Below are 17,603 nucleotides of genomic sequence, written 5' to 3' on the forward strand. Positions count from 1 at the left end.
TTACGTTAATACAGAACTATAAACTAATTATTAACAGTACTTCTAAGTTTTGGCAATAGCTGGAAAGCACAAATATAATATGATTATTATTCCTTAAGAAGGAATATTTAAATTTGTTCTTAAAAGATGCAGAGCATCATAAGCTCCAATTAATGCCAAGTGTTCCCTGTGTTAGGAAAAATATGGTTTATCACATTAACTTGGGGGTATTAATGGTAGAAATCAGACACTAACAGCAGTACACAGATGATGCGAATTCATAAGTACTGAAATGACGAGAAAATAATTTAGTATACAAGGGTTGGTTGAGAAGTGTGGTACATTTCTAGTAGATGAAAATCTGGCTTGTGGGAAGAAACTCTAATTGAATGAGGAAGTTATTGCAGTCATCAGGCTTCGAGACTCCCTACTTTTCCAACTGTACTAGAAAAAAAAAATTATATAAAAAAATTATATAAAAAAAAAAAAAAAAAAAAAAAAAAAAAAATCGAGAAATAAGGCAATTTACTTGCTTATTTTACCACACTTCTCAAATGTCCCTTTTATTGGTTGACTAAAATCATAGGTTACAAAGTTGTAAATACAATATTAAAGACTGCAACAAAGATGTGACTCATTTAAATGAGGGAACATATTCCACACCATTATTTTAAACTTTCAAAAATAATAATAATAATAATAATAATAATTACCACTAAACATCACTGAAATGTTTTTCTTGCCATGCTAAATAAGTCACTGCATACAGACTTGCGTTTGCAAAATTGAACCAAATCTGCATAGCTATTTAGTATACGTTTGGACATCTATAGGTTTGATTAACTAGAATTACATTTTATAAACCACAAGATGTATGGATTGGTATAAGACTGTGCACTTTCAAGAGAGGTTATTCAGAAAGCCTGAGGCAGCGTTTCTTTGTACCATTTTCATTTGTACGTCTAACGGAATAAAATATATGTTTATGTTAGGACAGTCAAGTCAGTTTAAATTGGGAAGTGTACAATAAAATTGAATGCAATTCAATTCACATTAACAAAATTAAGGATTTTGTGTAACTTAAGATCATAAACAGTTGTCAGGTAGTGAAGTATAAATCTGTGTGCTACTGCATGTGATTTACCACAACCAACCCAAGGACCCTAAAGAATGTCATTATCCACATTATTTATCTTCCTCCAACACACAAAATCAAACCTAACATTATGCAGAGCACTTTATGCTAGAGAAAAGACCATGAAAACAACACCCAAAGCTTTGTTGTCTAACAATATTGCTCTGATGGTCACACTTGCCAATAAATGAAGAGATAAAAAAGTAGCAATAATTATGAGAAAACAAAGCAGCAAAAAAAAAAAAAAAGTCACAACCATCCATGCAAACATTCATTCATTCTAAGACATTTAATACTATGGGTGTCATTCTTCAACATAAAACATTGAACATAAAATAAAAATCTGATTGCAGGGTAAAATAAAATAAATAGCAGGAGTGCTCCAAAGGAAAAACATTATGTACATAAAAATAACCGATATTGCTTCATGTTCTGTGATGAATGTGGGAAATGATGTGATAATATACACACACGTCCATATACTTATACGAAATTAAATAGGTGTGGGCGCATAAGGCACACACACATCCATACAAATGAGGCAAGAGAAAAAAAAGGGGGATGAAAACACCCTGCGTGTTGTTTGCTTGGAGTGATTTGTCCATTTTTAGATTTTTTTCACAGTTCCTCAACAGTAGTTAAAATTCCAGGTCAGTTGCGTATAATGAAATTACTTCCCCTGTACTTGTATGAGGTAGAACTTCCAGAGAAGGCAAGTTTAAGTGAGACAAAGCTAAGTTTTTTTTCTTTTTTGAACAGAAGGCCCCTTTCTGCTTTGTTCTTCAGGCGATGTAGATATCTTACTTAAGGAGGCTTCTTGCGGTGACCTGCTTGAACGTTCTGAGAGCTCTGATCTTCCCTCCTGAGTATATGATGGAGATGAATAGCCAAAAGCCCCTCCTTCTCTCTGAAAAACAGAAGTGGAAGGTTGCTGTTCTGCTTCATATTTTCCCTGAGAGGCTGCTGGATGCTGTGGAACCATCTTGTGGGGGCAGTGAGCTACCATATGCATTATGCTTTGACAGTAATGGCACTTTTTTGGCTGAGGAGGAAGATTGCATTCTTTAGCATGATGATCGAGGCCACCACAGTTGTAGCATCTGAAAAATAGAAAGCAAATAAACATTATAAATATTATCTCCTTCATTACAGATTGGAAATAATTACCTTAGAAAACATCTGCTCATCCCTTTTATGCATAAGCAGAACCACCACAATAAGTGACAATAGAATTCCAATCCTTAACTCCATGCAAGGTACTACATAAATAAGCATAGGAAAGCATTGGAAAATATTAATTTCTTAGAACACATATTGGAAAATGCATCCTCTAATAAAAATTACACAAGGTAAATAAGCAAATAAGCCTGGAAAGTATTTTTTTAATCCTGTTAAAAAAAAAATTCTAGTATAATTATTTCACTTTTGGAAGTCCCACACCAATGAAATACATAAATACACACACATTATATATACGTAGGCATGATGACTAGGAAGTTCCGGGAAAGGCTGGCGAATCATCGCAACTCGATCAGGGCTGCACTTGAGACCAAGAAGGTCGAGTTACCCATACCATGCCACTTTCTAGCCGCAGGACAACAAAACTCCAGCTTACGTTGCCGTATCATTGATTGGGTACCCCCACCCACCCGTGGAAGCGACCGTGGCCTATCCCTGAGGAAACTAGAGAGCCGGTGGATCCACAGACTGGACACCCTAGCCCCCAAAGGACTCAATGAGAATAACCCCCTCTCTATATTTTTTAGATGAACGGATTAAGACCATGCCAACATTGACTATCCAACCTGGCACCATGAACTTGAAACTGAACAGTCTTTGATCTTGCCTTTTCTTTCTTGTTGTTTTCTGGGGGGGTGGTTTCTGTTTTTTTCTGCCTTTCTCCTCTTGCAGACAACTCCCTGTGTATGTCTAAACAGTATATTAATTGTATATATTCAAGTAAGTCCTCCGACCTTTTATACCTCCACTATCCACGTCGGCGTGGAGTTGAGAATAGAATAGTGTGGCGAGCCCGAAGCGTGGCGAGCGCAGCGAGCCCCGCGGATACCTTCACAGGTAAACGCGTCCCTTCGCGGGCTTCACAGGTGTCCGCTGCGCTCGCACATTAAACACGGGGTTCTTAACCACAGCGTCCCCCGTCATTTCAAGGAACACCATAATTGTGATCCATCTTGCCTGGTTTTTAAAGGGATTGAAGTTGTAAAACCCAATAGGAGGGGTGGTGACTTGGATAAACATCTTATGAGGAGAGCGACACAGTGGATTCTTAAATTAAATACATTGACCCCGAGGGGACTCAATGAGGGTTATGAAATCACACCCTTTATCAACTGATGTTTAGAACTATTCGATGTTTTTTGCACTAGCACTTTAGTACTCTCCATTTTGTCACCATGCCCTAACTCATTATTTCTCTGTATCCATTTGCATATAGACATCTTATTATGTTGTTTATCGTGTGGTTCATTTGTAATCATACAGATTTTTATATTGCTTGTAGTATTTTAAGTGTATTTTTTCATGTGATTTTTTTATACATGTATTTTATAACAAAAGTTGTCAAATCTATTATATTAATTGCTCAGTATTTATGCTGAACGCGGTCCTTCTGTAAAATATGTTTATTGATTGTACCATTGTTATGCTTATTCTAATGTATATGCACACAGGTGCTGTCATGTGTTTTAATATATGTCTACACATGCGATGCCGGTGTCAGCATGATGCGGTCTCTTTAAGAACCAGCCGGCTCTTTTTGAATGCCGTCCTAAGATCATCATTGCTGCTGCCCTGGTGTTCACAGAGGTCAATCAGTGGAGACGCTCCCATTGGTTGTTCACTCTGTTAAGTATCGGGTCTTCAGTCACGGTAGCCACGCCCTCTGACGAAGTCCCAGTGACGAAACGCGTCAGGGCGTGGCTACGTGACGCTCTACTCGACTGTTTGGCTGTCTCCCATTGATCCTGCCCGGCGGTGGTGTCTCCCAGTTCTCCTGCCTCCAGCAGCGCAAGCCATCGCCTGTCAGTAGCAGATTCCAGGAGTCTTCCATTCGTATGTGTCTGACAAGTGAGCAGCTTTGACTTGTGTGATGATTTCATGCCTTGTGGTAACCAGCCCACAGTGTTCTTATATATGGTACGAGCAATTGCTTTTACTAAGGATTTTTATGTCTATTTGGATCCAATAAATTTACTCGTTTAATGCACCATGAAGCGCCCTCTTCTATTCTCTTCAATATATATATATATATATAGATATAGATAGATATATAGATAGATATAGATATATATATATATAGATAGAGAAAGGATAGTGGCCCCGGTAATGCGCTTAGGAGAGCAGCACCTCTATAGTACCCTGCTGTTAGTAAAGGTACGGGTAGAGAAGAGATAGATAAAGAGAATAGGGGTGCGCTAAATGTACCACTTCGTGGCTATACATACAATAAATAAACAGTTATTTTCATAAAAAACAGGTAAACGTTTATTGATGGTTTATCCAGCAGTAAAAAAAAATTAATTTGTTCGGAGTTTTTCAGATAGATGCCACATAAATTGTAGATCCGCGGCCCAACGAGTTTCGTCCCTTAGGACTTCATCAGGGGCAAATTAATCAATCTAATGAGGAGAAATCTCCTACGCAGTCTATTATGGTAAATAAGTCTCTTAAGCTAAAAAGCTCTGTCCACAATAAAAGATTTGTACCGCCTCAGAATGAATGTGGTCTTTTTTGACTAGAAGGTGAATTTGCATAGATCAGCTGATGAATTAGTAACAGTGTGGTATTCTTCAGGTTCTAGCGGGTGTGTCTATATAGCCCTTGGGGTGAAAAGATGGTCTCCAACATCAGTAGTAAGATCACACATATACAAAGTGGGGTATCTCTCTGTGCACAATAAATGCAGTTTCTTAACGTCTAAACCAGGTGGCGGAGTCAGCCTGGCACTCGTCCGTCAGGATACAGCTGCCGTTGGTGCCTTCCTGGAGGGATAGGTAGGTGACGACTGGAGACAGAGGCGGCACTCAGCGGACTTGGTGAAAAAACTTTATATAAGAAATAGAAAACTCCAACGTTTCGGAGCAAACGTGCTCCTTTTTCAAGGTATATATATATATATACACATATACATACACACACACACACACACACATATATATGTATACACACACACACACACATATATATATATATATATAGATATAGAAGAGGCGAAGAGAATCGGCACTCCCGCTTGCTGTAAATAAATGCCCCGGGTGCCATCTCTGGTGTAAAACAGGAAAGGAATAATGAGCGTCATTTCGGAGGGCTTAGTAGTGACTTCTGAACTAAGCCCTCCGGAGTGACGCTCATTATTCCTTTTATATATATATATACATATATATACACACACATATATATATACATATATATATATATATACACACACATATATATATATATATATATATATATATACACATATACACACACACACACATACATATATACATATATACACAAATATATACACACAAACACATATCCTGACGAAGGGGTGAGCCCCGAAACGTTAATCCTTTGAATTAAAGCATGAGTTCACTTTACTACAAGTCTCCTAGTGACGCTTGTCTATTCTACCAGTGTCTATACAGGGTGGCCGCACCCATCTTGCGGACACAGGAGCAAATTATCCCATAGGCAGGGCCGGTTCTACCACTAGGCAGCTTTAGACATCTGCCTAGGGCGCCGGGATCTGAGGGGCGCCACCAAGTCTGCAAATCAAAAAATCAAGGATGTCTATGAGGATCCTTCTAGTATTTAATGCAGGCGGCGGCTGTGGAACTTCGAGGACCTCACCTCTATACTTTCCCTTGAGTCATACTTCCTACATTGCTGCCCCTTCTCCTTGTACTCTGTTGTGGGTGCAGAGGACCTCCAGGAAAAGGGGGGGGGGGGGGGAGTAGGTTGAAGTTTTGCCTAGGGTGCTGAGAAGCCTTGCACCGGCCCTGCCCATAGGGGACTCCGGAGTGTGTGTGTGCGTGTATATGTATATACATGTATGTATATACACACACACACACATACATACATGCATACATAACACACACACCTTAAAATTATTCTCATGTCAACATTAAAACAGGGATGTAAGACATTTTAATAAGCTGGAATGGAAAATATATTGGTTTGATGTTAACTAAATGAAAAAAATGTCAAACAACCACTCCCCCCCAAAAGTGTCAGATAATGAAACCAAACACTTCACAACCTGAAACCTTAGAGATCTGTTGCTGGCAGGGGCAAGGGAAATGAAAAATAAGAGACAGACTATAATTTTTTATCACAATGAAAAAAACATAAAAATCACCAGTGTAAGGAAGAGGAAAAGAGTAAAATCATTATTTTATCGTGAAATTCGCCTTTAGACAGCAAAGGAATGAACGCCAGAAGGTGGCGATCTAATCATATAAACTCACAATATAGAATTCAGAATACAGATTAATGTTGTCCCCTCTTACATGCTTCTCTCCACCTGAGAGAGGCTACCCTAATTTTATTATTGATAAAAGCCAAGTAGCAATGGGGACATTAAACTGACATGCTCTTAATATATATATATATATATATATATATATATATATATATATATATATATATATATATATATATATATATATATATATATATATATATATAGATAAGCACCACATTTGAAGCCATTTTGTTAATGGAATTTTAGAAAATAAAATATGAAATCAAATGTAAAAATCAGAACACCCTACTGCAGTGGTTCCCAAACTGTGTGCCGTGGCTCCCAGGGGTGCCGCGGAGCACTTGCAGGGGTGCCCTGGGTTGGTGATCCAGGACAAATTCAAATGATATATGGTCAAAGTAATAAGGAAAATCAGTACTTGTGACTGCCAATTATAACATGTGGATAAACAGAAGTGAATCATGTTCCTAATTACTCACATAACTGGACCTAAAGAGGACATATAAGCGCAACTTATTTAATTTAATATTTTTTTCTGAAGTTTTTGGTATCTAATTTTTTGCCTAGGGGTGCCATGAAAAAAAATCTGATACTCTAGGGTGCCGTGATCCAAAAAAGTTTTGGAACCACTGCCCTACTGACAATATAAAACACTTTTCAATTTATTATACATTCATGGATATCTGTACTGTTAATGGTCAAGTGTTAGATTTATTCAGGTCTGCTTCAATTATTGTTACTGTATGCTCCATAATAATTGCATCTTCTGTACCTTTTTGCTATTACAGGTTGAGTATCCCTTATCCAAAATGCTCGGGACCACGTTGTCTCCAGTGGATTCAGGATTGCGTTGAGGAAGTTCCCAGGCGTGCCGGGGACGCCACCGGCGCGCCTGGGAACTCGCGCAATGCACTCCTGGGACCGCTGGAGATGAAGCTGAAGACCTACCATGGACGCCAGTGGACTAGGTAAGTATAAAAAAAAAAAAGAAAGAAATTCGAACTATTCAAAAAAAAAAAAAAAAAACATGGCTTTTGGAATAATTCGGAGAACTGATATCCGGATACGGGATACTCAACCTGTATATGTTTTTAATTTGTAAAAGCAACAGGAGCATGGTGAGGACGCCTTTTGTGGGCGCCCGCGTTTTTCCCTGTCTGCTAGATGCCGTCGGCGCAGTTGTCATGGCGCCGGACGGAGGTGCGTCTGCGCTGTTTCCGGGACCGGACGCCGGCCACACGCACAGCTGGTGGGGTTATAAGGTGAGGTTTGTTCACTTCTTTATTATTGCCTGATGACGTATTAAACATCGTAGCAGTCATCCTTACCTCCTGTGTCTTTGTGAGTTGGTCCGTGTGCCGCCGCTTCTGGATTATATGTGGAGCTCCTTTATGTGGGACCTTATCTGGCTGGCACCAGGGAAGGTCATTGTACAGTAGTGCTGCCCAGTCTGATGGAATATATATTATATACACACATGCAGCAGAATCGGCACTATTCAAAATAAATGTATCTCGATCCCAGTGCCCCCACCTCCAAACACTGGGTTCAGACTGTATAAATACCATACAAGTGGCACTCGGTTCCTCAGAAATAGTCAAAGTCGTGTAGTTATCAACTTTTCATTTCTCGAAATGTCATCCTGACTATATTTCCATTCGAGAAATGAAACGTTGATAACTACACGACTGACTTATTTCTGAGGAACAGAATGCCACTTGTATGGTGTATATATTACATTATATTTAAAAACAAGCCAAATAGAACAAACACATTTACTGTTAAGGTATTTATGTTAAATACAGGTGTGTGTGTGTGTGTGTGTGTGTGTGTGTGTGTGTGTGTATGTGTGTATATATATATATATATATATATATACACATATATATACACACACACACACACATTTTTGAGAGGGCACTCTGCAATCATAAACAAGCTCTTGCCGTGGTGCTGCACTCTGGGGGTGTAGATATATGCGTGGGAGGGGGGGGGGGAATTGAGGCACTCAAGACAGACTTGTATAAATAACTACTCCACACACCGGCGGTGCAGCCAACGTTTCGGAAGTTTATTCCTTTGGTGTTTGAACACCGTGGCTCCACGGGGCTTGAATAAATATTTGGGTTTACACTCTTTTTTGTAAACATGTTTTCTTTTGATTTTGATATATGCCCTTTATTCTATTGGTCTTGCTCCCATGTTGTCCATATATTTAGATTAATTCATTTACATGTTCACATATCCATTAGCAACATGTTCTCTCATATACTGTGACATTATAAATATGTCCCTGCGCATTTTAAATTGTACATTTTTTTATGTAATTTTTGCAAATTTTTTGTATATATTTTTCACCTTTGCTATATACTGTTTTGTATTTTTTGTTACCATGGTATCAGGGCCTGAATTGATATCAGTTACATGCGCCATCTATCAGCCCTTCACCTGGTTCCTGTTCACTTGTAATTGGGGAGGGGATATAAGGTGTGTTTGTTCACTTTGCCAGTATTGCCTGATGACGATGTGAAAATAAAGACATCGAAACGTTGCATTATATTATTGTGCAAGTGCTTTATTTGAGTGACGCTGGAATATATATATATATATATATATATATATATATATATATATATATATATATATATATATATATATATATATATATATATATATATATATGAGAGAGAGAGAGATCAAGAAGAAGCTCTACGACACCGGCGCATTTAGATTACCCTATGTAGAGTGTGTTTAGTATAACCTATTAGATTTTAAGGATCAAACTGTAAAATCTTTAGGGTGGCTGGCCAATTCTCTGGGTGCCGGCTTGGTAAACCGGAGGAGTTTGGATGAAAAGTATGGGGAGAATCAAGGCGCCTTGCGGTAGTCTAGTATTTTTTCTAAAAAAAACATGGACGTATATACAAGAATATACTGTAAATATGTATTTATTAAACCAAAATAAAAGAATAAATATATATATATGAAAAAGATTTTTTGTATACACTTAATTCATACAGTGCATAGAAACATAAACATGACCGTTATACAATAGGTTAGGATAGGCAGTGGGGATGGGGGAGGGGAATGGAGATGACACGGAAGTGGGTAGAAAATGACAAGAACGGTATTAAAACAATATAAACATATAAAAGCAATAGGTATATCCCCTTTGTTAAAAAGTATGGTTAGTACTTAGCTGGATATGGGGTAAGTAAAAAAGTTAAAGTCTTTTTCGTGGTTGGAGACCGGGAGGTAGTGCTGCAGTCTCTTGGCTCAGTGGCAGAAAGGATTGGAGGGTGGTCCCATCCTCCAATCCTTTCTGCCACTGAGCCAAGAGACTGCAGCACTACCTCCCGGTCTCCAACCACGAAAAAGACTTTAACTTTTTTACTTACCCCATATCCAGCTAAGTACTAACCATACTTTTTAACAAAGGGGATATACCTATTGCTTTTATATGTTTATATTGTTTTAATACCGTTCTTGTCATTTTCTACCCACTTCCGTGTCATCTCCATTCCCCTCCCCCATTCCCACTGCCTATCCCAACCTATTGTATAACTGTCATGTTTATGTTTCTATGCACTGTATGAATTAAGTGTATACAAAAAATCTTTTTCATATATATATATATTCTTTTATTTTGGTTTAACAAATACATATTTACAGTATATTCTTGTATATACGTCCATGTTTTTTTAGAAAAAATACTAGACTACCGCAAGGCGCCTTGATTCTCCCCATATGATGAGGCGGCACTCCAAGGGTTTAAGAAGAGACTGACACGGCTGTGTTCTGCTTCCTTGGAAGCAGAACACAGCCGTGTCAGTCTCTTCTTAAACCCTTGGAGTGCCGCCTCATCTTCCCCTTATCAATACAGCTCTACACAGAACTGGAGGAAGGCAACCAGGTTATTTTACACCTTGTTTACGGAGTGCCGGTCCATTGGACAGAATTATATATATATATATATATATATATATATATATATATATATATATATATATATATATATATATATATATATATATATATATATATATACACACACACATACATATATACACACACACACACACACACACACACACACACACACACACACACACACACACACATACTCTGTTATGCTTTTATCTCCTGTAGCATTTAAAACTAAATAATTTGATTGTTTTTATTTTTTATCTCCAAACATAATTTGACATCAGAAAAGATTTCAAATGTAGCCGAAAATAAGAGTTCAATTTTAAATATTAGGATACTGATATCATGAGAAAACTAAGGGGTGTACACACGGGGAGATTTTAACTAAGCAAATTTGGGAGAAATTTTGGCTAGATGCACTGGCGATTTTTGTCTAAGCAATGATAGTCTATGATCTAGTCAAAATTGCCTTGCCTGCACAGTTAATCTATGCTAAGCAATTTCTGCTTCACAATATTGACTAAACAGGAGAAAAATAGGGAGATTTTGACCATCTAGTCAAAATCTCCTGTTAAAAGTTCTCCGTGTGTACACCCCTTAACTTACACCAAAAAGAGGAAGGTTTTAAAACAACTCAATGCACGGTAAAAAAAAAACGAGAGAGACAAAAAGTGCGGTCAAGCTAAAGATGTTTTTGTACGAAGAATTGGAGAAATAATTTAAAAAAAGTTTTATAAAACAGGGCATAATCTTGTTTATAAATTTAAAACTGTTGCAACACAATTTTGGTTTATTATATTCAACTTGATAAACAAACAAAATTAGCTAAAAGTGGATTTCAATCACCTTGCCCCTGAGAGTTAAAAGGGTTAAAGGGCCTCTGTAATTGTCCAGAATGCAGTCATAGACAAATCAATTTAAATCAGTCACAATGCTATGCACTGTTATCCGATTCAGTGAACCATTTCACATCACCAATTGACCAAAAACCTGCTGCCAAGTTATCCGCTTTTAAATTAACCAACACACCTTGTGTTATATTTCCAACTGCAATCTGGCTCTAGGGGATGTAGGCTGTTACCTCTAGATATAACTGCACAGATTTTTAATGCACAAAAAAATTCTAATTACTCCACAATGTAGCCTTCCGATTCCTAACCCCCATCACGTTTGCTTCCCTGCTGAGGCGATGCCTTAGATGCTATCTGCTCCTGTTTATGAGTGCCAGCCAAGGGGGGGGGGGGGGGGGGGGGGAGGGAGGCATTTATTCCACCCTTTTGAGTATTTATTCACTTTGTGTCAATCATGCCTACAAGCAGCAAAAGTCACACCAGTTCTGAAATGTTTTCCTCTTCGGCGGTTTCTTAGCAGAATAAAAACAATAGCACCAACAACACTTATACGTTGTACTATATAAAATTAGTATAAAGATCATACAAAATTAGCTATTCACAAATGAACTTGACTTTGCGTACAATAGTGTATTGATTTAGTCCTATAGCAAATATAGTTGTTTACTTCCAAATGGTGTTCACAAATAAGTTTGTATTATTTTCCTTAAGACATAAGGACATGAGTAGTGTCAGCTGGTAACCTATTAACTATGGCTCATGTAGCACACATACATCTTCACTTCAGCTGTTTCTAGTGCTTTCAAGTAGCACAGCTGCCATTTGGAAAAGGGAACTCGTAGGGGCAATTTGTTACATATTCAGATCACACAACATATATTGACATACAATTCCACCCCAAAAAACGCAGCCAAAATAAGACACAGAATAAACAGTGTCAAAATGCAATGTAACAACCTCAATTAAGATCACTAGAGGTACATCACAAAACAGGACCTGTAATTCGTATAGGACATCTCTAGCGAACAGCTGTCACTATAGTGAGTTCTTCATATGCAAGTGGTTTATGAAACTACTGTAAAGATCATAATGTCCGATAAGGTCTTAATTTGTTCTTTAAAATATAGATATATTCTAGTTAATAAAACAATGAGCTTGTAAAAATGTAAATCACAAGCTTGTAAAAAAAGAAAAAAGAAAAACACCCTGTTTTTGGAACATCTATGCATGTTAATGTCCAAAATATATCAAACCAGAAATGACTTATAAATGGCACTAAAATAAAATATAGTGCCCTCACGAAGATTTGTGAGAATTACAAGAAAAATATAAAAAGGACTATGGAATAGAAAAAATAAAATAAAAACTAAAATAAATAAATAAAAAAAAGACACCTCCCTTTACATCTCAGAAGTTATTTTTTATATTTATCCATGTCCTTTTGTGGGTTCCCTCTATTTAGTATTTTTGGCAATGGGCAGTATTCAATGCTCTTGATTCACCGCTTTTTTTTTGGTGAACGGGGCTATTTTTCAGCGAAACTGAATTTTCCAGCGCATCAGAAGGACAACGCACCACAACAGGAAGTCAAAGCCAGCTACCATCACCATGAGGATGCCGGCACCATGGTCAAGCAGGTTGCCTGCCCTGCAAGCCATGTGAGGTTGAGAACACCTGTGGTGAGATGAGCTTCTACTGAGGGCTCGGAGAGCTACTAGCTGTGGAATGCTGGGGAGGAGGGGGATTACTGCCCCTGAAGGATGGGAGGGGGGTACTATCAGTGAGGGCTGGTGGGGAGAGGGCTACTGCCACTGTGGACTAGTGGGGAGAAGGATACCGTCACTGAGGGCTGTGTAGGGGGTGGGTACTGCCATTGAGGGCTGGGGAGGGGGTTACTGCTAGTTGGGGGTGCTGCCACTGAGATCTAGGGAGAGGGTGGGTGCTGCCACTGAGGGCTGAGGTTGGGATAGGCTGCAAGTTGGGGGGGGGGGGGGTAGATTTAGGTAGTGGGGTACAGGGGTTAGGTACTAGTGGGGAGAGTTAGGGTTATGATGCGGGAGGTTTAGGCTGTGAGGAGGTAGGGTTGTAGGGGCAGGGGGGAAAGGTAAGTATAACTACCTAACCCCCCGTCACGATTCCCTCCTTCAGGATGTCGGCATAAGGATTCAGAACACCGGCATCTCCACCAACGGACCGCTATATATATATATATATTATATACATATACACACACACACACACACACACACATATATATACATACATACACACACACAATGTTCCAATATGCTGGCACTCGCGAAAGAAACATAAATCCAGGTGCCTTCCCAAAAAATGCAATTGAAATTACAGCAGGGGGGCGGCACTCAAACCAAAAAAGTCAATTCAGTCAGATGTACATGAAAACGAAGTGTATTCTAGCGCCCATACACTTTGTTTTCATGTACATCTGACTGAATTGACTTTTTTGGTTTGAGTGCCGCCCCCCTGCTGGAATTTCTATACATATACATATATACACACACACACACAAATACGTTCAGAAAAACTCCCTTAATATTCCTGCATTTGCCCCTGAGGTGCAAACTCACTAGCAGCAATATTCTTGCCTGTGAAACCCTTTCGTACAAAGCAATGATAACTGCACAGGTTTCCTTACAGGTAAACATGGTGGCACGGCTTAAATGCAGTGGAAATGGATTAAATTAATGGTCATGACAGGAGGGACTTTGCAATTAATTACAATGCATCTGATCACTCTTCATGACATTCTGGAGTATATGCATATTTCCATCATAAAAAGTGAGGCAGCAGACTTCGTAAAAAAAAATAAAAAAAAATAAGAAAATCATTCTCAAAACTTTTCGCCATGGACATATATTGAATGCTATTATATGTATAGATCTTGTACCCTTAATGAGGTTGTGGAGTGCCACACTTGGTGCATCGTGCAATTGTTTTTGGTAGTTAGAACATTGGAGCACTGTACTATTGAAATTCATTTGAAGTTACTAAAATGAACCCTTCTGGCACAAATATAGATAAAATGGAGGAATGGGTACACCGTGATAAATAAAAAAAAAAAAAAAAAACTTTTATTCTGTGTTTCTAAAACAAACACACAATACAAAGGAAAAAATAATCAGATTTTGAATACTTTTTGTTTGATTAGAATTTATGTGGTAAGTTATATACATGTTGTTTTAAAAACTGTGGAACTCGCATGACTTGTTTGATAAATCAGCCTTTTCTGGTATATGTATATTCTGAATGGTGGTAGGTTACCCTATAAGAAAGTCAATTGAATACTGCGCTATTGGATGATTCTCTCAATCTTTTCAGATACACAACAGACTGCTTGAACAATAGATCAGGAGAGACAGCTGCCACGTGTATACAGGGTGCGCGCAACTGTGCATACACGCCACTGTTAGCATTGCATTTGACATGTGGTGTGCATGACATTGTGATTTATGTGAAGTGGTGACAAATTGGAATTTCTTAGCTTTTTTTGTGTGTATATTTTCTTTCTGAAGATATTTGTTGTAACAACACAAAATAGAGAATTTTCTGGATTATGTAAGTGAAGCAAAATGATGTTAATGAAGAGCGCAAGATGTCAGGGTTCATTCATTAAGAAATCTAATGCACAGGCAGTTTGTGCAAGACACTAAAAACTAGATTCTATTTTTTCAATGGACAGGGAAACTCTAAAAGGTTAAGGGCCAGATTCTCTAAGCTTCAAAAGTGATAAAATGGAGAGTGATAAACAGCCAGCCAATCAGCTCCTGTCTGACATTTTTCAAACACAGTCTGTGGCATGGCAGGTGGGAGCTGATGGCTGGCTGTTTATCACTCTTCATTTTATCACTTTTGAAGCTTAGAGAATCTGGCCCAATAATATCTGTAAATAAATTGCTAAACTGTAGCTGGCTTCTTGTTACATAGGGGTAGATTTATGAAGCAGTGATCAACCAATAAGTTGCTCTGTATAATTTTATATTCTGCAAGATAGATAAGAACAAAAAATGGGGTAAAAATTTATATTCACTGAAATATGTTCCATATACCTGTGTAAAATATTTCTTTAAATAGATCAGGCATGTCCAAACTATGGCCCGCCAGCTGTTGTGAAACTACAAGTCCCACAGTTTTACTATTAGGGAATGCTAAGACTATGGCAAGGCATGCTGGGATGTATAGTTTTACAACAGCTGGAGGGCCATAGTTTGGACATACCTGAACTAGATGGTTACAAAAATATTATGAAACAAACCTATGCAATTTAAGGACACAGTATAGGATATTAGTGTATATATAGTCAATGATTCCAGTCAACTTCCAGCTGAACAATATAATGCATACACACTAAATAATATTGTTCAGTGATGTCAGCAAGTCCGTATATACAGTTGTTGATGTTCTAATTAAATTGTACGGATTGCTCAGACATTGGCCCTTATTCTGATTGACGCGGACTTTACCGCATTCTTACGGATCGCGTCTTTTCGGCGTCTGCGCATGCGTGGAGAACGCAACGCGCATGTGCCACGCCTTGACTCCGTACCAGTTCGGCCAAATCCCGTACAAAACTGTTCCCCGCAATCAGTCGGGAAATATGGGCGTATTATGGGCGTCATGCGGAATGTCACATGGGCGTAGTTTCAAAGTGGGCAAAACGGGGCGGAAACATGGGCGGACACGGGGGAGTACACTTATGTTGGGGGGCGTACATTCGGATAGCACTCCGAATGCACGCGATCAAAAGGGGAAGAAATGTGCGGTGTCCACAAGTGTACTATTGCTTTGCGGACACCACTCGTTCATGCGGTAGGCGAACGTACGCCTAATGACTACAAGCATTAACACCTGAACCCAATAGAATCTACTCCTTTACTCATTACTCACTAATAGGCCGCTTGTCAGTGCTTTAATTGAAACCATTGCTGCTTCAAGGAACCCTTACTAAACACCCACATATCCTGTACTTGTCAGACACTTTTAAACTGCTAACAATGGACATGACAGAATATTAATACTAGCAATACACATGTGTATTCGACATGTACTCATGAAACCACACATTTTTGGGTAAAGTAAAAAAATTTATTTCTATACATGTCACAGTCAATGCCACTGTGATGCAATGACCAAAAAATACAAAATCCAAAAAATAAACAACATGGCAGGAATGTAGCAAAATAAATAATTTTTATGAGGATAGGTAATTGAATAAGTGGGTCATGTGATGTCTTGCAGAAGATACTTAATAGTGGGTTGTTTGGCGTAAATACTCCGCTTACGTGCGGTAGCACCGCTTGGCTCCCGTTCGGATGCGGTATTCCCGAGCATACTCTGTAATACTCTGTAATACCGTGCAGAATCGGAGTGTTTCTCCCGCACACGCATGGTTTGTATGTCGTCCGTAAACACGCCCTGTTCTTAAAGAGTGAGTCCGTCCGAATGCGGAGGACACGTGGGCGTTTCTACGGACGATGGCCGCATGCGGCAAAACACCGTAGCGTGCGGACCGCTCCGTAAGAATGCGGGAATATCCGCACCGATCAGAATAAGGGCCATTGTGCTGGTGTCTGTTGGGCACATCAATTTAACCACAAACTATCAATTGAGACTAGTGAAGACATGGTCAAGTATCAATAATGGATAAAACTGAATGGCATGCAGTCCAATGTGCACACATGACTAAATTAAAACTTTTAGGGGAAGAAAAATCATTTAAAGGCAGTCCTGCTTAACTGATGTTAACTGGAGGCTAAATTTGAAGTGCAACATGTAAACTAGCCCACAAGAAGATTCCAGACAGCCATTCCGAATTGTCAGATTACAAACAAAATTAGCCTTTTCCAAGTTTACGGGGACCCTCACTGTCCTGACGGCAAGGATTTCTCACTAACATTGAATACGGTGAGGGGGTTTGATGGTGAGGATGGCTTTTCGTTGCCGAAAATAAGCCATAGAGAAACCTCTCTCTGCAGCATTGAATACTGCTCTAAAGGTTTGTACACACGGTTAGATCTGGCATTCGAATCGATATGCCGTTCGATTTCTACTATATAGGGCTGTATTCAATGAGAAAAATTTGCCATGTTTTATGGCGAGTTTGTGCTTTTCTCACGTTGGACGGAGACTTTTGCTCTGAAAAAGCGAGCAACCCTATTCAATGTGCACTTCTCGCCGTCTTTGAGTGATTTTTGCC

General features: G+C 38.8%; 1 protein-coding gene across 4 annotated transcripts in view; it reads right to left on the reverse strand.

Annotated features, from left to right (window-relative positions):
* Window positions 1-1,671: 1,671 nt before the first annotated feature.
* LIN28B (lin-28 RNA binding posttranscriptional regulator B) overlaps window positions 1,672-17,603 on the reverse strand; it is a 112,222-nt gene continuing 96,290 nt past the window's right edge. For all 4 annotated transcript variants that reach the window (XM_083176977.1, XM_083176978.1, XM_083176979.1 and 1 more), the window contains one exon: window positions 1,672-2,214. In XM_083176977.1, the coding sequence (XP_083033103.1) occupies window positions 1,848-2,214 (367 nt within the window). In that variant the 3' untranslated portion in view covers window positions 1,672-1,847. The remainder of the gene's footprint in view (window positions 2,215-17,603) is intronic.

This window comes from Crinia signifera, chromosome 3 (assembly GCF_055691185.1).
Source record: "Crinia signifera chromosome 3, ASM5569118v1, whole genome shotgun sequence".
Taxonomy (NCBI): Eukaryota; Metazoa; Chordata; class Amphibia; order Anura; family Myobatrachidae; genus Crinia; species Crinia signifera.